Source organism: Mustela erminea, chromosome X, assembly GCF_009829155.1.
Source record: "Mustela erminea isolate mMusErm1 chromosome X, mMusErm1.Pri, whole genome shotgun sequence".
Taxonomy (NCBI): domain Eukaryota; kingdom Metazoa; phylum Chordata; class Mammalia; order Carnivora; family Mustelidae; genus Mustela; species Mustela erminea.
The window spans coordinates 45,665,354-45,686,663 of record NC_045635.1 but is presented as its reverse complement, the minus strand read 5'-3'; the positions used below and the strand labels follow the sequence as shown (position 1 = coordinate 45,686,663).

General features: G+C 46.3%; 1 protein-coding gene across 8 annotated transcripts in view; it reads left to right on the top strand.

Annotated features, from left to right (window-relative positions):
* The first annotated feature begins 393 nt into the window (after nt 1–393).
* The window catches only part of FAM156A (family with sequence similarity 156 member A), a 41,504-nt gene continuing 20,587 nt past the window's right edge, over nt 394–21,310 (top strand). For 2 of the 8 annotated variants that reach the window (XM_032329905.1, XM_032329907.1), the window contains exon 1: nt 443–686. Coding sequence is in view for 1 of the 8 variants with exons in the window: in XM_032329902.1 (XP_032185793.1) it covers nt 9,449–9,567 (119 nt within the window). In the remaining 7 variants the exon portion in view is untranslated. Of the gene's footprint in view, nt 687–8,733; nt 8,909–9,387; nt 9,568–15,306; nt 15,444–21,014; nt 21,110–21,310 lie in introns of those variants that run through there. The other 6 variants (XR_004282445.1, XM_032329904.1, XR_004282446.1 and 3 more) reach the window with 6 other exon arrangements.

The window sequence follows — 21,310 nt, the reverse complement described above, 5'->3', positions numbered from 1 at the left end:
TGAGCAGGAAGGTACCACTAGAGACGCGGGGTCCGATTTTGCAATAACCCACGGTGTAGGACACTACACCAAAGGTCTGCATCAGCCACGGCCCCCAGCGGAGGCGCTAATACGCCTCCTAGCCGTTCCCCACCCGCTCCACTCCGTTCTCCCGGCGCATTTGAGCCAGAGTGGACAGCCGGACTGAGCCCACAGCCGTCATTTCACTTCGCCGTCTCTACATGGTCACGTCCAGCTGGGCAACAACGGGGCGAGAGATTGGCTCTCCACTGTAGGGGCGGGGACTGCGACTCCCTAGGTGGTGATTGGCTCCGGAGAGTTAATCTGAGTAAACCCTTCCCGGGCGCGCAGTGCCTCCGGATGAACCCCCTAGTCCCCGCCTCTGTCTTCGAGTACCCAGTTCCCATTGGTCCTCGGGCTGGGACAGGCAGTACGACAGCTGAGCTGAAGCACAGCGGGAGGGGTGTGTGTGGTGTTTGGTTGTGCGTGCGTGCGTGCGTGCGTGCGTGCGCGTGCGCGCGCATGCCTTTCGGAGTGTAGAATTTTTCTCCGAGTTCAACTCTTTGGGGACCGGCTGCTGCGAGGGAATGAAGATGCTGCCTTAGTCGGTGGCGAAGTTCGGCGCAACAGCTGGCTGGTAGCCAGTGTCTGGCGCTGGACGCGCGCGGTGACTGTACCGTCTTCACGTGAGCTCTTTCAGTCTTGTTCAGACCTAAACTCGGTCACAAGCCTAAGGGGGCCCGTCTGGCACGGCGCCTCAGTCGTACAGACGCAATCAATCAATGGTCAGGGCGCTTGGTTGGCGTCCCTACCTAGGAAGTGAAGTGTGTCAGGCAGTTAGGGGATGTGCATCGCTCTAGGTAGGTCAGTACAGATGCAGTTTGGGTACATTTGATCTTTCTGAGCCTTTTGGATATCGGAGTGGATTGTGTTCGTCATGGGATGAAGTGTCGTAGGCTGTGTGTGCCTGTATATCGGGGGGTGCGCTTTCTGAGCGCTTTGTGCTTTGGTGTCCTTGGGTTTGAGGTCTCTATGTTGGCATCTGCACCCTAGTGTGTGAGGTCTCTAAGCTGTTTGTGATTCTGGGTTTTAAGTTGTGATGTCCGTGAGCTACCTGGGGGGGGGGGGCACTGTCTTAAGGATCTGAGCTGTTGAGAGTCTGTGTCCAAGGTGTAGGCTCTCTGATTTGTATGGGGGCTTTATCGGAAGGTTCTGTGATGTTTCCGAATTATTTGAACTTCTGTCTTTCTCTTTTTGTGGAGGTCTTTGTATTAGCCTGGGAGGTGTCTGCATGGTTTGGGAGTCTCTCTAAGATGTGACATATCTGAGCAGATTTAATTTGTGTCCTAGAGTGCAGACGTTGGCCTCTTGAGGTGTGGGAGTTGTCTCAGTGTGTGTGATCTCTGTTGCTTTGGGGAATCTGTGACTCCACTTGTGAGCTCTTTGTGCAGAGATTTTTGGAAGGCTTTTTAGGTTGTGTTCAGTGATCTGTTTTTGTTGTTTCTATCTGAGCTGTTTGGGGGTCTTTGTCTTAGAAGTGAAATCTTTTACCTTTGTAATTTTGAGGTCTCTGTCCAGGAACTGAGGGTCTTGGAACCTGGCAGAGGTGATTCCAAAGTCCAGAGCCCCAAGTCCTGTTTGTGTCGTTGGGCAAGTCACCTGTCTCCTGAAGCCTAAATACGGACCGCAGTCAAAAAAAAGTGGGGCCAGTGCCTGCCCTGGAGGGTACCTGTGCAACTTAGAAGTGTAGATGTCCTGACTCCCAGCCATCCTTCCCCAGGAATTTTCTGATCACCTGCTGTGAGCCTCGGTACTTTTCTGGGAGCACATAGAATACAGAACAAAACTGACGAAGTCCCACCTTTCATAGTTAGCCAGTAAATATATATTGACTATCAGAGAGGGGCAAGTGCTACATAGAAAGATAAGGCCAGTTAGAGGAAAGAGTTTGTGGGGAGCATGTTGTTGTTTATTCAGGGTGATGAGGGAAGGACTCCCTCACAGCGTAATGACTGAGCAGAGGACAGAGGAAACGAAGGAGCAGGCCATGGAACCACCTGCCTTGTTAGAACATCACAGGAAGAAGGTACAGCAGGTGCAGTAGTGCTGAGGGGACATCCACTGGGTGTGTTCCTGGATATCAGGGATTCCTGTGATGATGCTCAAAGTCTTCATCACGGGGTTTGACACACAGAGTTCATCGAAAGGTGTCTGGTGGTGTTGTCTCTGTTTCTCCCACAACCTGTGAGAGAGAGGTGGTCTTCATCCCCTTTTCACAGACAAAGGACGCAAGGCTCCAAGAAGTACACAGAATCTGCTCTCCTGCTTACACCCGAAATTGGTAAAGGAGGGGGAAACCTTGTGCTCGGTCACGAGAGACAGAGAGAGGGCTTGAGTGTCGAAGCCGCAGGGTAGACGCCATTCACACTGGATGTCAGTCAGCCAGCTCACAGAAATGATCATACGGGAATCACTACCCTCATTACCTTTCTACACTTGATGGAGGACAGGACTGAGGAAGCACAGGGGTAGAGAAGAGAGGCAGAAAGAGAAAGGTGGAGAGCAGTGAGGAAGAAAAGAAGCAAAAAGCACTGGCTTCGTGATACTGCCCAGATTTGGCCCAGTTCACTTTAATTAACTGATTGTATTGAGATGTATTCACCTCTTCCCCTCCCCTTTCTTTCCCTTCTCTTCTCTTCTCCTCTGTACCTGAGCAGTTCAGCCCTAAAGCCCTTTGCGGCTACAGAGCATGGCAAGTGTATGTGTGTAGGGGCATCCGACGCTTGAGGAGTCAGAGCCCAGGCACGGGGAGAAGGGCATCCATACATAGGAGCAGGCTCTGTGGGGGACAGAGCCGACGGTGGTGAGGACGATGTCCCTGGGAGTTGGATGGGAAGAAGGCTTACTGGCTCAAGGATTCCAACTGGAATGGTGTACGGTGGTCAAGGTCGGGGAGTGGTTCAGCGGAGCATGGGGGGGGGGCCTCTGTTGTGCAGGTGGTATGGCTTATATCCAGTGGGATTCGTCAGCTCAGTAAATGAGGAAGGATATTGGGAGACATGACTCTCACTGAAGAAAACAATTTCTGAGGTGTTGCGTTGGGAGTGGAGTTCTTAAGCATGTGAACTCGTGCTTTTCAGTATGTACGTGTGCGTATACGCATAGATTGATAGATACAGATGTGTGATAGATAGATATGCGTGTGTGTTGGGATGGCAGAGGGAAAGAAGAAACGAGCCTGGCTCAACTTGTGGTACCAGTAATAAGGGCCAGGTCAAGGAAGGATTGGCTGATGTCAGAAGGACACAGGAAATCTCTTGAAGGGGCTCCCACTGGAACATATTGGGGATAGTTTTGTTTTTTCAGCTTTATCGAGGTACTGTTGATATATAACATAAGTAAACTGAAGGTATACAGGGTGATGATGTGATACATGTATATGCAGTAAAATATTTACTATGAAAAGTTAGTTAACACTCTTGTTCTTTTACGTAATGACCATTTTTGTGTGGTGGTAACATGTAAGATCTAGTCTCTTAACTTGCCATATCTAATACAGTATTGTGAATGATGGTCACCATGCTATCTATATTACATTAGATCCCCATAACTTATTCATCTTATGGCTGGAATTTGGTACCCAGAACCACCGTTTCCCCCCAGCCTCTGGCACACACCATTCTCATCTCTATTTGTATGAGTTTGCTTTTTAAATGTCCACATACGTGAGAACATGCAGTGTTTGTCTTTCTCTGTCTTACTTACTTACCTCAGTATAAAGTCTTCAGGGTCCATCCATGTAGTTGCAAAAGGCAGGATTTTCTTCTTTTGTATATCCAAATAATATTCTGTCGTGTATCTGTAGCACATTTTCAGGATCCATGGATCCCTCCGTGGACACAGATGTTTCCGTATCTTGGCTGTTGCTGCATAGAAAATCATAAAATTGGTGTTACTCCTCCAGTTTTCTTTTTCTTCTTCAAAATTATTTGACTGTTCTAGCTCCTTTGCCTTTCCACCTAAGCTGCATGATCAGTCTATATTTCCTAAAAGTCCTACTGGGAGTTTTGGTTGGAATTGTATTTAAATGAGGGATCCCGGGGCATCTGGGTGGCTCAGCGGGTTAAGGCTCTGCCTTCAACTCAGGTCATGGTCTCAGGGTTCTGGGATCGAGCCCTACATCAGGCTCTCTGCTCGGCAGGGAGCCTGCTTCCCCCTCACGCTCTGCCTGCCTCTCTGCCTACTTGTGATCTCTCTCTCTCTCTCTCTCTCTCTGTCAAATAAATAAATAAATAATCTTTAAATAAATGAGGGATCCCTTTGGGACCTATAGACATCTAAATTATATTGACTTTATCAGGCCCTGAACACAGTATGTGTCTCCCTTTATTCAGGTCTTCCTATGCTTCTTTCCTCAGCTTTTTGTGGTTTAGGGCACACGGATCTTGTGTACGTTTCGGTAGGTTTGAGGAGGGAAGCTGTTGTAAATGGTATGTGCGAGGGATGTCTGCTTTTTGTTTTGTTAGGTAATTTTTCATTGCTAGCATGTAGAAATTTGCTTGACTTTTTGTGTTGAGCTTGTATGCTGCAGCAACGTTGACTGCACTTGTTAGTTCTAGGAGGTTGTTGTTGTTTTATTTCATGGGATTATCTATGTACATAATCATGTCATCTGTGAATTGAAATAGTTTTATTTCCTCCTTTCTGATCTTTCTTTTTTCTTTCCTTTGTGGAATGGCTAGGACTTGCAGCAAATATTGAATAACAGAGGGGTGGGTGGCTACCCTAGCCTCATTCCTGGTCTTTGGGAGAAAGTATGTAGATTTTCTCCATTAAGTAGAATGGACGGTGTAGGTATTTTTCCAAGATACTTTATATCCAGGTTAAGAAAACTCACTTCTGTTCCTGGTTTGCTGAATGCTTTTATCATGAATGGCTATTGAGTTTTGTCAAATGCTTTCTCTGAATGAATTGATAGGATCCTGTGGTTCTTTTTCTTTTCTTTTTGTTACACTAATGAATTTATTATTTGACTTTTGAGAAGATTTATTTACTTATTTATAAAGAGGGAGAGGGAGAGGGAGTGGGGGGGAGGAGCAGAGGGAGAAGGACAAGCAGACTCCTGCTGAGCATAGAGCCAAGGCAAGGCTCCATCCATCTCAGTACCCTGAGATCCCGACCTGAGCCAAAACCAGGAGTTAAAGCTAAAGCCTTGGGACGCTTAACCAACTGAACCACCCAGGCGCCCCTATTCGTTGAGTTTTTGAATACTGCACTGCCTTTGCATTTCCAGGATAAACCCAACTGGATCATGTTGTATTACTGTTTTTGTATATTATTGAATTTGTTTTGCTAGTACTGTCTTTGTCTGATTTTGGCATCGGGGTGATGCTGATCTGATCAAATGATTCAAGAAATGTTCCCTCTCCTCTGTTTGAAGGGGTTGTGTAGAATTACTGTTATTTCTTCTTAAATGTGTGGTGGGATTTTCCAGAGAAACCGGCAGGGCCTGGAGATTTCTTTCCTGACAGTTTTTAAAAGATAAAAATTTTAAATTTATGTTTGTTTTTCAGATTATCTGGGTGGGTTGGGTTTTTGTTGTTGTTGTCGTTGTTTGTCGGTTGGTTGGTTTGCTTGTTTTTGGTTGAGTTTTAATAGTTTGTGCCTTTCAAGCAATTATTTGTTTGATCTAAGTTACCAAATGTCGGTGCACAGAGTTATTTCTTAGAATCCTTTCAGTTTCTGTGGAGTCTGTAACCCATTTCTTTCCTCATAGTCTTAAGTTGTATCTTTCCTTACCTTTCTTTCTGCCTCGGTGTGGATAGAAACTTAGGAATTTCATTGACCTTTTCAAAGAATCAGCTTTTGGTTTCACCCACTGTTCTTTTCCTGATATCTGCTGTGAGTTTATTTTTATTTTCTTTCTCTAGTTCTTAAGGGGGAAGCTTTCATTATTGATTTGGATCCTTGATTCTTTCTAATACAAACATTTGATGCTGTACCTTTACTGCTAAGCTCTGGGGTGGCTGCATCCTGCATTTTGGACGTTCAGTTCAAAATTCCTTTCCGTTCAGTTCATCTAATGAAGGGTCAGTATCCAGAATATTTCCTGATTTCCCTGGAGACTTGCCCTTTGGACCATGGATTATTTCGAAGCATATGGTGTAATTTCCTTGTATTGGGAGATTTTCCTCTTCACTCTTTCTTACATATTGGAAGTTTCTCTCTTCTGCTCAGACTATATTCTCTGTATAATTTCAACTGTTTTATAATTTATAATATTTCTTTTACGACCCAGGATGCAGAGTACCTTGGTGAAACTCCCTATGCCCTTGAAAAAAATGTGTGTTCTGCCGCTGCTATGGGAAAGGTTCTGTACTTGTCACTTACATCCAGGTAGTTCACAGTGTTGTTCGGTTCATCTACATAGTGCTGATTTTCTTCTGTTCCTTCTGACACTACTGAGTGAGTGTTGAACTCTGCAGCTATCATTGGTAGGTTCATTTATCCTCCCGTTCTCTCTGACCTGGCTATGTATCTTGAAGCTTTGTTGTTGGGTGTTATGCAGAGAAGAGTTAACAGAGCAGGCCTGAGACCACTATCCTTGCAGAAATCAGCATGTTGGCCCCTACCTTGCATCTGGGAACTTGAATGTCAGAAGGCTTCCCACCATTCCCTACCCAAGCAGGATGCTTTACTCTTCCTAAACTGTCCAAGCAATACGTTTCATGCTGAACACCTGCTTTCCCTCTGGAAATCTGAAATCTTGGTACGTGCTTATGCGGAGAGTACTTACGTGACCGGGCCCCAAAACGGACCTCCCGACACGGTGTTAGTCATGCATGAGCTTCCCTGTAGACAAGATTTCGTGTGCGACATCATGATTTGTGGCTGGAAGCACAAACAGCATGACTCTACTGGGAAAGGACACTTGGAAGCTTGAACTGGTTTCCTCCAGATGTTACTTGAGTCATTTTGCTTCGTATCCCTCTGCTGTAAAAAATCTTAGCCCTGAGGATGAATGACTGTGTGTGCTGAGACCTTTGGTTCCTCCTGGGGATTCCCCAAAAGGAAGGGTGGTCTTGGGACATCGGGAAGAGCGGTGGTAGCTATGGGACTCACTAGCGAGAAGACCCTGACTCAACTAAAATATGGTGAAAGACTTCTTTGAGTAAGGGAAGGGTGATGTGGTAGAGATGATGAACCTTTTGTGCCCCGGTGACTGTGGATGTACCCATGGTACGGAACCGCGGCTGAACTCCTGTAGCCGCCTTGTGACTTAGTGCTTTATTTTCTCTGGGCCAGGGGAAAGGATACAAGCCTTCCCAAAGGTGAGCTTTGGGTCAGCCAGAAATGTTGCAGGTTTAACTTGCTCTCTCCTCCCAAGTGGGAGGAAACGAATTAGTTCCCTGAGCCAGAAAAAGCTTTCCATAAACTAGAGGCAGAGACACGGGAAGGCACTCCAGCCTTTTCTTCACCTTGCTTCCTGCTGCTGTGGCTGCCTCTCCCAGCATTCCAACTAGAAAGGCCCCTGGCCCCTGTGTGGCCACCCGGTAAGTGTCAGTTTACTGCTAGCCCTTTGCATAAGCTTTCAATGAGAGGGGGAAAGGGAGGATTTCAGAATGGCTCCGATTGTAGCGTCTGGATGTATTGAGAAAATTGATTCAAGATGTGAGTGACGCGGGGCCGCTATTCAATGCAGCTGTGCCCAGCAAGGAAGGGAACAACCTAGTCTAGCCTGGTCACTGTGTGAATGAGAGAGACAAAAGGGGCAGGAGGTGATGTAAACCCATTCTGAAAATGTTGAAAATTCAGGATCTCATCCTGACGGTTCCTAATGATCATAAGTCTTTGTGGTTATGCAATAGGTTTTTCTATGAAAATGCTCTTGTCCCTTTTGAGAGCAGCCCCTCCATACAAAGGGTTTGGAGGAGAGTAGGGGATAAGTAAAGAAACGTAAAGGTTCGATTTCAGAAAGGTACACTGATTTGTAGCAGTGGAGGAAACCCAAACCTAGTACCTGGGGAGAGGCAGGGGGAGGAAGCAAAGACATTAATGACCTCTGTTTGCCCAAACTGTTCCTGGAAACCTTTTTAAAGAAAAACTCACGGTGGGGCACCTCGGTGGCTCAGTGGGTTAAAGCCTCTGCCTTTCCCTCAGGTCAGGATCCCAGGGGGTCAGGATCCCAGGGGCCTGGGATCAAGCCCCGCATGGGGCTGTCTGCTCAACAGGGATCCCGCTTCCCCCTCTCTCTCTCCCTGCCTCTCTGCCTACTGATCTCTGTCTGTCAAATTAATAAAATCTTTGAAAAAAAAAAAAAGGAAAGAAAGAAAGAAAATACTCGCAGTGCCATCTTTCCAAGTGTTTGTGAGCACTTTGATGCAAACTGGCTGCTGATCCCCCCACAGCTCCCCACCACACCTGCCAGAGCTCTGAGTGTGGGACAGCAGGCATTCCCCCAGTTCTCGGGCTTTGCACGGACAGCACTTCCCCGTGACCTCCTCCCTCAGAAGGAGGCTGAACTGGTGTTGTGGACAGTCCATACTTTTGGAACCGACTGCCTCCAGGCAGCCCTCTGAAACCAAGGGCTCGGATGAATATAGGAAATGGACAGGGAGTCTTGGAGGGGAAGGTCCCATGGTGGGAAGCCACATCGGGGCCCTGGTGAGGTGCATCGCCTGATTCGTGTGTGTCTAGCTCTGGGCTCCCTAACAGCTGTAAACTCTGTTTCAGGAGTGTCCCGTGTGCCCTCTGCGATTACACGTCCTGTGTGTGCTCTCTGACTAGCCCGACACTGCCTCAGCCTGGAAGACTTTCGGGTCAGCCTCTGCTTCCCGACCAGAGTGTGCTGTGCCCGAATTTGTGCCTCAGGCTGGCTAAGAACCAGGTTCATACGGACACTTCGGCAGTAAGTTATCTCTTTTTCTATGTTAGACTGTTATGGTTGGTTGAGAATTGTTTTAATCGGTCAAATCGGGGACCCCTGAGGGATGTAATGGAGGTGAGTACCGCAGGCTCCTGTGACCCCTGCTGCAGGGGTCTTAAGACGGAGACCTGTGGCACTTGCATCCCACCCTCCACAGCCTGACGTGCTTCAGTCTGGACATGGTTCTGTCGCGGGCTCGTCATTACGACGCGGGATCTAGCCATTCCCAGTCCCTCAGTTCCACAGGTGTGGACTGGCCTTCTGCTGAGTGTCAGGTCCTCTGGCTCGAGGGCACAGGATGAGCGGGGTGTTGTTTCCGGCCTTCCGAGAAGGAGCTAAGACTCTGGTGAGGGAGACAGACATGGAAACAAAGTGGCAGCCGTTAAGCTGGTTTTGTTCATCCACTCCTGGCAGATCACAGGATGAGCATCTCCCACTGAATTCTTCCCGTCCTTTCCCAGCATATCCTACAGAAGATCCGTCTGGTCCGTACACTTGGGTTCCCCTCATCCTGTTTCCTCCATGTCCCGCTGCAGCTCTCGAGTGATACTGGAGTGTGGTCGCAGACTCCAAGCCAAGAAGGGAAAGGCTTTCGCTGATGTGTTTTCCAAAACGGTCAAGGGTTATTGGTACCTTTCCAGGTAAAACCTCGTGCCAGTTTCCCTCAGTTTACGGGGAAGTTACATTTATGGAAAATCCAGTGTATTGAAGTCTCTGCAAAACAGATTTGCATCCCTGCAACTTTGCCTTCCTAAATGCCAGTACCACCCTTTCATCATTTCAGCAATCAAAATGGCCCTCTGAACTTTCCAAAATGTGCCAGTATTTTGGTTTGAATACTAAGTATGATGTGGTTTGAAACCACAAGAAGACGGTCTTATGCAGGTACCCCCATCCCACCCAAAGCCTGGTATTCACAGACGAAAGATAGGAAGGTTTTGGTCCTTGTCTGCATTTGGTCAGAGGAAATAGCGTGGCAGCGTGGAGTAGGGCACAGTACCTTCCAGGAAGGATTCTGGGCACCTTCCTCTTCTGTGTGCTTCCCGTGATGAGAAAACGTTTCAGGGACAGCAGGGGTGTGAGGTAAAGCTTTGTTTCAGAGGTCACCACTGTCATGGGAGGTCAGTGTCCAGGATGGTTTTGTGGTAGTCACGGCCCTTAGCTCTGGACCTGGGGTTCTCCTCATTGATGAGAAGCCTTTCCAGGTGCGGACACAGGGTGAGGGGCTGGGCTAGGGCTTGAAAACTACTGTCCTGTTTGGGACAGCAGATGAGATCACAGAAGGACAGCTGCAAGGAGAAGAGGGAGACGATCTTCTAAGGTCAGGGGCAGGTTTCTGGCAGGTGAAGGGAAGACATTGGCCCCAAGTTCTGGTTGCTCCAGGCTGACGTGGAATGGAGTGTGGGTGCAAGAATGAACCGAAGGCTGAGAGGAGGTGGGGATAATAGACGCATAACCTCACATCCTATGGATTACGTGGTCCCTGAGAAAAGCCCATGCTGTCGTGGGAGCCAAATGTCATCTCCTGTCACCCCCGCCACCCACTGGCCTGGAAGAGAATGGTTTTGAGATAGACAGAACCCTTCAGGGAGAAAGGCCGGTGGGGTCATGGTGTCTTCTCAGAAAATCCACTGCCCTACCCCTGTTTTGACTCTCACTCCGTGTGTTCTTTATGCCCTGTCGTCTTGCCTGCTTTCAGGCTGGTCTTCTCATGTGTGTATCTGTCCAGAAAGTCAGTACGTTGGAGACAGGCTTGCTCCCAAAGGGGCTTCATTCAGTTCTTGAGTGTTTCCTAGGCAGAGTTAAAAAAAAACATCGCAGATTCTAGGGCACAGTTGTGGCCACACTAAGTGAGATTCACTGGGTGCGGATCACAGCATGTGCATTTTTTTAAGAGTTCCTGGGTTCTGACTCATGTGGACAGCTTGTCTGGGAACTACTGGAGCAGGGGAATGGTGCTATTTTTCTTGCCGCCAGGCTTCTCTCTCCTTTGTGAGGGTGCAGAAGTGACACCGGTTTTTGGTGCCTTCTCTAAGGAGGCTCTGAGAGAACTGTTTCCAGAAAGTCTCCAGAATCCAATCCATTCGAGCTTCCGTCTGCGTGATTGCGGTTGCACTCACATTTCTGTTTACTGTGTGCTTCCATGCCCTGCAACCAGTTAGTGGTCTGTGTTAGCCGTTATTCTACATACTTTGCAATGGCCATTGGAGCTTACCACAAACACACAGCGGGGTGAGTTTTCCACAATGCCTTCAGACCCGTGCCTCCAACCCTCACAGCTGGGCAACACTGAGCAAGCTGCTTAACATCTGAGAGCCTCGTTTCATGTAGCAACATGGAAATACTAGTTAATGCTAAGCGGAGCTGCTTCTTGGGGCAGTTTAGAGCACTGACCGTGTTAAGACAAGGAAAGTTGTCAAGACAAGGAAAGTTGTCAGGACAGTGCCTGGCAGGTGGAGAGCTGTCAGTGAGTTCTAGCTGCTGTTCCTGTTGTCATTCTCACATTTCCCTGAAGCGTTTTCCAGACGCGTGGTGTCAAGACTACCTCTGACTCACTGGAGGGACTTGGCACTCTCACGTCAGCAACTCAGAGACTCCAGAGTCAAGTCGGGGGTGGGGGGGGTGCCCAGGGGAGGGCGTGTTTTTCCTTACCATAGTGAGTGTTCGGCCAACCTTATGGGTTATTACGAAGCGTGAATGGAAACTTCTCTAGGAAGTTAGGACAAATGACCTGTTCATACGTCTTACAGGATGGTTGGAAAAGTAAGTGGTCACGGGATAAGGACAGAGCACACGTCTCTGAATTTGCGTAATCATGTCTAAGAGTGAAATTTCAAGGCCAGGGACCCTCATTATGTGGCTTCTTTTCTTGCTGTTAGTTCTATTGAATCCACTTCTGCATCAGATGGTCACAAGTGAACCTGGGAAAGATAGGAAACCGTTACTAGTCAAATTGTCATCGGCAAGACTTTATTTCTCATGGAGTTTTCACCTGTCCAGTTTTATTGTATGGATTTTTCTCTTCCACTAATACTCATTATTCCTTTAACAAAGGCTGATGTATTAATATTTTCGGAGCTCTGTCCTGAGGAGATGGTAAACAGTGTTTTTGGAGAGTCTGAGGAAAGGGGCAGTGGGGAGGGAAAGGCGGAGGGTGAGGTGAAGGTGTGCGGGGAGGGGGCGGGGGCAGAAGGAGAGACGTCACGGCAAAGAGAAGGGGAAGGATGAGGGGCACAAGCAGAAAGATGTAAAGAGACATAGGAGTAGAGGCTCACACGTCAGGAGGCTTCCTGTAGGCTTGGCATTGTTTTTAGCTCTTTCTCTACAGATAGAATTTTAAAAGTCATTTAAAAGTCTCTTCAACACTGGGAGGTAAATATTTTTAATGTTAACATCCCCTTTTTACAAACCAGAAAACCGAGACACGTAGAGGTTAAGAGGAGGGGAAATAACTTCCCTGAAGCCACCTAGCCAGCAAGGGCAGAGTCAGGGTTGTACCCAGGTCAGAGAGAAACATAAAGAGACTTGGGATTTGCCCCTAAACTGCAGTGCACCTCAGTGTCCAGTGTCCTCTGGCTCAAAAGGCAGGTGAACGTGTGCAGCAGCTTAATCTGATTACACTGCATCTGGGTATGGATTGATCCTGATATCTCCTCAGTGCGTGAAACACTGGGGGGTGGCAAGTCACTCTAGGCACATCAGTAAGTGGGTACCTGGTTCATATCAAGGCCTGTACGTGTGGACGTCACCATCATTATGATGATGGACAGTAGTTTATGGTATAATGTTGGGAAGTAAAACAACAGAGAAAAGAGTGCAGATGACCTCCCCGCTCCAATCTCATTTTAAATCGTCATTTTAAAAAATGTATAGAATGAAGCCTGGATGACAGTACACCACATGAAGTCATTTTCCCTGAGTGTGAAACTCTTAGATAATTGGCAGATAACGTTTTGTTCGCTGTTGGATGTGCTGTATCTTCTCTGTTATTGCACAACCAGTGTTTCTGTTACACGGTTTAAGTCATTTTGATGAAGACTCCAGCTTTGATACCCTTGCCAGGAGAAACACCAGTCAGGGCATTTAGTGGAGAGAGGAGATCTGTGGTTCAGTAGAGAGGAGCAGTGGGGGAAGCAGAGAGCTTTGGGCGGAAGGTTAGCTAAGTCTGCAGTTGCTGTGAAATCACCCCAGAGGATACCAGCCAAAACCAAATCAAACCAGATAGCAGCTTGCATATCCCGAGGAGGAGACAGTTGCGCCATTGAGAGGAGTATCTGCACGAAGATCTCTTAGACTTTTATTCTCTGTTGGCCCCTGTGGTGCAGCCGGGGGACGTGTGGTTCTTAGGAGGCAGTACCTCTCTGCGCTGGGCTGTGGGTGAGAGCAGCAGCCTCACCTGAAGCATTCTCCTTTTGTGGGCCAGTTGGAGTACTTGCCTTGATGTCTGGAAGCCGACGGATTCAGAAGAGAAAACAGAAAATACACAGCGCAGCAGTTGGATCCAGCTCTCCTCCAACAGATCCCTACATCGCAAGTGAGCCGCAGGCACAGGTGTTGTAGTCATTGGTTGGGAATTAGCAGCTTGGGTTGGGAGGCTCGAAGAAGAAACATGGAAGTGAATAAAAGGTGAGAGAACACCTCAAGAGGGGACAAACCGCAGCCATCCTGTTTTCTGGCCTTGCTTTTCTGCTAAGAAAATCGTGTGCTCCGTTACTGTGGGGAGAGGGCATCCTGGCCCGAGGTCTGGGAAGGAATCACTGCAAGTGGTGATGAGTATTCTGAGGAGCCACCATCAGCGGTAACAAGGGGACACTGAGTGTGTGAAGGCGCAGAGGCCTCTGCCTTTACCATAGACTCAAAGCTCTTTAGCCCTGCTGAGAGTCATGCTGCTTCACCTTACAGAAGCTCAGAGCCACCATCTAGCAAAACTGCTGGTGCTTCTCCACATCCTAATCCAGCTCGGGGTGTCCGCCCAGGCACTGCTCACTGATCTGCAGGAGCGTAATGGTGACCGTGTGTGTTTGTGCACAAGTGCGTAACAGGCATAGGGAGAGAGACTGTTCATTTAACTGTCATCCACCGAGTTCCCAGCCACTATCTGGACACTGTGTTGGGTGCCTGGGAGATGTAGTTAGTAAAGACACTTCCCTGCTTTTGTGCAGTTTATGCCAAATCATCAGAGAGTAGTTAATCTAACCATCATACAAAGAAACATAAAAATTACACCTGTGATTAGTGGTACAAAGAGGTGCACTTTATGGAGGTATGACTGATAGGTAGAGCTGTATGTATTTCATGTGTACAACTTATACACCATCTCTGCCACCTAGGACATCTAGATGGAACCATCACCTTCCAGGGTTTCCTCCTGCTCCCTTTGTCTTGTGGGTGTGGTGATTATATTCTTATCATTGGTGGTAAGAACACTTAACATAAGATCATCTGGTAGTGATTTTAAGTATACAACACGGTTATCATCAGCAAATGGCATGGTGTGTGCAGTAGAACGCCAGAATGTGTTTATCTTGCATAATTACAAGTTTGGACCTTTGACTATTACCTCACGGTTCACCCCTGCCCCGATCCCTGGCAACCATTGTTCTGTGCTCTGCTTCTAAGAGTCTGTTTTAGATTGCATATACAAGTGAGACAGTGCAGTGTTTGTCTTTCTGTGTCTGCTTTATTGTACTTAGCCATCATGCACCCCAGGTTTGCACGGCATGCTCTTATCCATAGAAAACCCTGAAGACTCTGACAAAGACCACACCAGACCAAAACAATGGTTAGAACTAACGAGCAGATTCGGTAATGTTGCTTTCATTTTTAAAAAGAGTTTACTGGATGTGAGATTGTTGGTTGCTGAGCATTTTGAATGATTATCCCCTCCTTCTGTCCTCCGTTTTTTCTGCTGAGAAATCTGCTCTTTATCTGATTGGCTTTCCCCCATACGTGAAGGGTCCTTTTCTCTTGTTTTCAAGAGTTTCTCCTTGCCTGAGGCTTTCAGCATTTTTTACTGTGATGTGTCTCAATCGCTTCTCGTTTATCCTGCTCCGCGTTCTGGCACTCTCCTGCATCTCGGTGGGTGTTCTTAAGAGTGTCCCATATTGGGACGCCTGGGTGGCTCAGTTGGTTAAGCAGCTGCCTTCGGCTCAGGTCATGATCCCAGCGTCCTGGGATCCAGTCCCACATCGGGCTCCTTGCTCAGCAGGGAGCCTGCTTCTCCCTCTGCCTCTGCCTGCCATTCTGTCTGCCTGTGCTCGCTCTCTCCCCATCTCTCTCTCTGATAAATAAATAAAATCTTTAAAAAAAAAAAAAAGAGTGTCCCATATTTCTCTGCAGCTCCGTTTATTTTCCGCACTTGTTTTCCTCTCTTTCTTCAGATTCTGCAACCTCTATCTGTCTTTCTTCAAGATGGCTGAATCTTTGGCAGTTCAACTACCGTCGATCTCCTTGAGTGAATTTTTTTACTTCAGTTATTGTGCTTGTCAACTCCAGAACTTCGATTCGGTTCTCTTTGGTAATTGTTCTCTCTTTATTGTTATTCTCCGTTTGATGTGACATTTTCATCATACCTTCCACTGCTTTGATTGTGGTCTCCTTTTGTTCTTGGGACCTATGTATAACAGCAACTTGGAATACCTTGTCAAATCTGTCATCTGGTCACAACCATAGGCAGTTTCTGTGGCTCACTTCTTCATACTTTCCTGTTTCTTTGCATGTGTCCCAGGTTTTTTATCCTTGTCTGGAAACCTGACAATCTAAACTAGTCCAGGTGCTACACTGTCTAAAATACTGTAGCAGTTCTGGGTACTGGACCATCCCACCCCTTCCCGGGTTTGTTACTGCTATTTGCTTGTTTAGGTGTTTAGTGTGTGGCTGGTTCATTTAGAGTCTGTTTTCACTCCTTACTCTCCCCCTAGCCTCGCCCCCATCCTAGCTGTGTTTTGCTTCAGATTTTACTCCTCAGGGAGAGACGACTCGGGGATGCCCACTGTCACCCTGCGGAGACTGGTTCGGGCAGGGCTCTCTTGGATTGTCTCTTTCTGGGACCAAACCCAGCTGTTCAGGTCTACTAAGTGGGGGCCGCTTCTGCTGTTTTCAGCAGTACCTGGCTATGTTGCTTCGTAATAGAAACCTGTGAAATCCCTGCTCCTTTGAAGGGCTAGCTGTCCACGTTAGTGTTAAAGCTCTTTTTTTCTGACCCCAAGCAGGCTCCTTCCAGCTAGCTGTCTCTTCTCCCTGATTGTCTCAGGTAATCCAGCCAGCCTACAGTTGATCCTCTACGTTCAAGAATTCCACCAATATGCTATGGGTTGCCTTTTCCACGGGCTCCACTGTTTTGAGAGTGCCCCTGGGCCTAACCTTCAAAACACTGATTTGAAAATGAAAAATTCATTCCTCTGGGAGGAACTATCTGCTTCCAAACCTCTGAGCCACAACTCTGTAGTTGGGAAGTGGGGACGATGGTGGCACATGGTGGCACGCTTCTCCTTCCTGTTTTTTAGTGTGCTACTTTGTAGTGTGGCTTTTTACAATGTCTGTTTTTGATTGTTTATGGCTGGTATATAGAAACAATGGACTCTATTGTACTGACACTGTACTGATGTTGTATTTTGTTACTTTGCTGAACTGGCCTCTTATTTCAGGTAACTTTTCTGTGGATTCTTTTTAGGGATTCAGGTTTGCCTGTGACTAATGACTGTTACATCTTTCTTTCCTCTGGACTTTTTTATCGGCTGGAACAGGCAGTAAACTATTGCCTAGAAGTGGCAAAAGTACACACACTTGCCGTGTTCCCTGTCTCAGAAGGGAAGCATTCACACCTTCAGGATTCGTGGTTATATTAGCTTTAGCTCTTTCTGTAGCTACCAATTATCCGTTTAAGGATGTTGCCATAGACTGAATGAATATTGCCATCTCCCCAACATTCATGGTGAAGCCTTTCTCCAGTATGATGGTAATTGGAGGTGGGGCCTTTGGGAGGCGATCAGGTCATGAGTGTGGAGCCCACATGTGTGGTATTTGCACCCTTATAAAAGGGACCCCTGAGCGCTCCCTCAGCCCTCCTGCCATGTGAGGACAAGAAGTCAGCAGTCTGTGTGGCAGGAAGCAGGGCCTCACCTGATCCTGAATCTGGCTGGCACCTTGATCTTGGGCTTCCCGGCATCTGTAAGTCTAAGAAATACATTTCTCTTGCTTTTTGTAAGTCATCCAGTCTGTGGTAGTTTTGTTACATCCGCCCTAAGAGACTAAGGTAGAAATCCCTCTCTATAGCCAGCTGATTTGCTAGGCGTTTTTATCAAGTACGTTTTAATCAAGTGCTTTTTATGCATCTGTTGAGATGCTCATGTATTTTTAGTCTGTTTTTATGGTCAGTTAGAGGGATTGATTATCAAGCACTCAACCCATCTTGAAGCTGTAGAGCAAATGCCATTTCACCATGGTATTTTATCTTTTGTACATATTGCTGGTTTCAAACAGCTAATATTTTATTTTGGATTACTGCATCTGTGTTCATGAGTTACATTGCTCTTGTGAGCCTGAAAAGTAAAACAGCCAGTTATGTTACCAGCAAAAATGGGTTTATTCAGGAATAGCAGAGAATTAGAAAATTGGAGCAAGCAACCTAAGGCAAAATCCTAGGCAAGTCCAACAAACAAAGGAGAGGAACGTTATTTTGTGGAGAAGGAGGAAGTTGGGAGGGGTTGTTTGGAACAAAAGTCCATTGGAGAAACAGCAAGAGTTCAGAGTGATGACAGTTGCTGGCTGGCTGAGTTGCAGGAGTAGTCCCTATCTCATAGGTGATGCCATGTACATCTTGGCCTGTTGGGGCCAATAACTGAGGTTCTTTCATGTTGATTATTCTTCTGTTGGCTCTATAATGGACAGCCCTTCCTGTAATTGATGTTGAGCAGTATGGCTCTCCCTTCTAGGCTCTGGACTCTATACTGATATTTCCCCTTTTTTTTTTCACACTCTTTAATTTGTATTCTTAAGAGATGGTGTCCTGCTTTGGTGTCAGGATGTGGCCGGCTCTGTAACATGCTTTAGGAAGTTTAACTAAACTCTTCTTCAGTTACCTGGAAGCTAGAATGTAAACAACGAAGCCGCTTAAACCTTAATTTTTTTGTGAGGGAACGGTTTTTATTTTGTGTTTGATTTATTGAATTCATTCTCTTTGACAGATGTAGGGCCATCTGGGTTAACGACTTTTTTTCTTTTTAAGATTTTATTCCTTTGAGACAAGAGCACGAGCCAGTGCCCGAGAGAGCGAGCGCGAGCCACAAGCAGGGGGAGAGGGAGAAGCAGACTCCCCGCTGAGCTGGGAGCCCGACCCAGGGCTCCATCCAGACCCCGGGATCATGACCTGAGCTGAAGGCAGACACTTAACCTGCTGAGCCACCCATTCATTTTTTACCAGTCTGGCTAAACCTATTAGATTTACTGATCTTGTGAAGGAACCAGTTCTTAGTTTCATTGATTCCTTTGTATTGTAGCGATTATATGATTTCTGCTAAGTTGATTTCTTTTCAGACCTCCATTAATTCTTTTTCTCCTTGCCTTGGGTTTAAATTGATTTTGCTTTTGTAATTTCTTAAGGTGACAGCTTAGATCATTGATCGGAGACGATTCTTCTTTTCTAATATAAGTATTTAATGATAGAAATTTCCCTCAGTGCATTGTTTTAGATTCACCTCACAAATTTTGATACACCGTGTTTTCCTTTTCAGCTTCTTGCGGTTTCTTCCTTCATCCCCACGTGACTTAGAAATGTCATTTAATTTCAAAACATTTTGTGGTTTTCTGGATAGCTCGCTGCAACCCATTTCTATTTTAATTCTTTGTGGTCCGAGAACCTAGTGTGTGTTTCAGTCCTTTAGACGCCGAGATTTACGTTATGGCACAGCGTATGGCCTGTCTTGGTGAGCACTGCCTGTGACTTCAGAAGATTGTCAATTCCACTGTCTTTCTGTAAGTATCAGTTAGGTCATGTCTGTGGGGAGTCATGCTCAGGTGTTTCCATAGAGTGTCTGATTGTATTGTCCACTTGTACTTTCAGTTGTGGGCAGGAGAATGCTGAAGGCTCTCATTATAACCAATTTGTCTTTGTTCTTGGTTTTATCAGTTTTTACCTCTTGTGCTCTAAAAACGCATGCACGTTCATGATTTTTTCATCTTCTCGATGATGAGACCTCTATTTTATTACGTCACTCTGTCTCTTCCCTTGTGATGATCCTCATTCTGAAGCTTACCTGGTGTGATAGTAATTTAGCCCCTCTAGCTACTCATTTGATTCACGTTTGCTGGGTATATGTGTCTCTGTGTGTTTGGGGTGCAGGCACAAAATACCACAGACTGGGTGTCTTATACACAAACTTATTTCTCACTGTTACGGAGGTTGGACATCCGGGATCAGGGGCCCACCTGGTTGGGGTCTAGTGAAGGCCCTCTTCCTGGTCACAGATTTGTGGTCGTGCCCTCACATAGTGGAAAGACAATGTGATAATGTGAGTGGATCTCTCCAGAGCTTCTTTTATTTAAGGCCCTGATCCCCTTCATGCGGGCTCTGCCCTAGGACCTACCCCTCCCGAAGGCCAGCCTCCTAACACTATCATCTGTGGGGGTCAGGCTTCAACGTAAGAGTATTGGAGGAGACACCTTCCGACCATAGCAGTAACATTTTCCATTCACTTACTTTTAACTTATGTATGTATTTATGCTTAAGTGCGATTCTTTTGATAGTATGTAGTTGGGTCTTGGTATTTTTACCTGAAGGGACAAATTAGGACTTTGAATTGACATGCAGGCAGTGTACATTGAGTGTGTTAACAGTTTACGTGTACATCTGCCATCTGGCTGGCTGTATATTTCTATCATATGTGTTTTTTATTTAGATTTTCCTATTCCCGCCATAATTTTGGATCAGTTGAGCATTTGCTGTTATTCCATTTTATCTCCATTGGCTCCACTGTTGGCTTACTAGTTAAACACCTTTAAACAGTCTTTTCAGATGGTTGCTCTAGGGTTTACAGTGTATATTGGTGCTTCTCGCACCATGCCTTCAAATGATACTCTGCCACTTCATGTACACTGTAAGAATCATACGACTGTATACCTCTCCTTCTTTCTCCCATCCTTGGTGCTGTGGTTGCCTTCAGTGTCTTAAACCCCGCAATACATTGTTCCTATTGTTACTTTCGATATTCTCTTCTAAAGAGATGAATTACTAGAAAAAAAATTCGTATTCACCCATGACTTTACCATGCCCAGCCCTGTTCACTTGTCTGTATAGATCCTGATTTTCTTTGGTTATCATTTACCTTCTTCCCGGAGAACTTCCTTTCACATGTTTTATAGGGCAAATCTGTTGGCTGTGCCTCTCCTCAGCTTTTTTGTTTGCTTTGAAATTTCTGTTTCACCTTCATTTCTCAAAAGCATTTGCATGAATCTGAAAATTCTGGGTCACAGTGATTCTGATGAGTAAGTAGCCGCCATCCTGTTTGTTCCCGTGTATGTAACGTGTCTCTCTTCTTTGCTTTTCCCATCAGAGGGTGTCAGTGTTGGTGTCTGAGTCAGTCTTTCCGCTAGTCAAGTTGGACTTCAGTTCTGTTGTTGCAATAGTTGGTTTAACCCTACCGTAAACTAGATTGATACACAAAAATCAGTTCTATTTCTATACATGAGCAGTGAATAATCCAAATCAGTAAGAAAGCAATTTCATTTACAATCGAGGCAAAAGAATGACATATTTAGGAGCTAATTTAACCAAACAGGTGTGAGAGGTACACACTGAAAATCACAAAACGCAGTTGAAAGAGAGGAAAGCATACTGAAATAAATGGAAAGACCTCCTGTGTTCATGGATTGGGCACTTGATGTTGTTAAGTTCGCGACATTCCACAGATTGATCCAAGAAGCATTCAGCATAATCCCTATTGATAGTCTAACTGCGGTGTTTTAGAAATTGAGAGGCTGATCCTGAAATTCATGTGGAAGTTGCGGGGACCCAGAATAGCTTAAACCATCTCACAGGAGACAACCAAAGTTGGAGGACTCACGCATTCTGATTTCAAACATTATTTCAAAGCTCCAGTAATCAACATGGTGTCGTACTGATGTAAGGATGGACATAGAGATCAACGGAATAGAATTGAGGGTCCGGAAATAACCCATACTACTATGGTGACTTACTTGTTGGCAGCAGTGCCAAGACAGGTGGGAAAAGAACAGCCTTGTTCGCAAATGGTGCTGGGACAACTAGGTGCTCACATTTAAAGAAATGAATTTGAATCCAAACGTCACACCACAGGCAAAAATTAAGTCAAAAGGGATCAAAAAATGTGAGAGCTAAAACGATCAGGCTTCCGTAAGAGAGCATAGGAG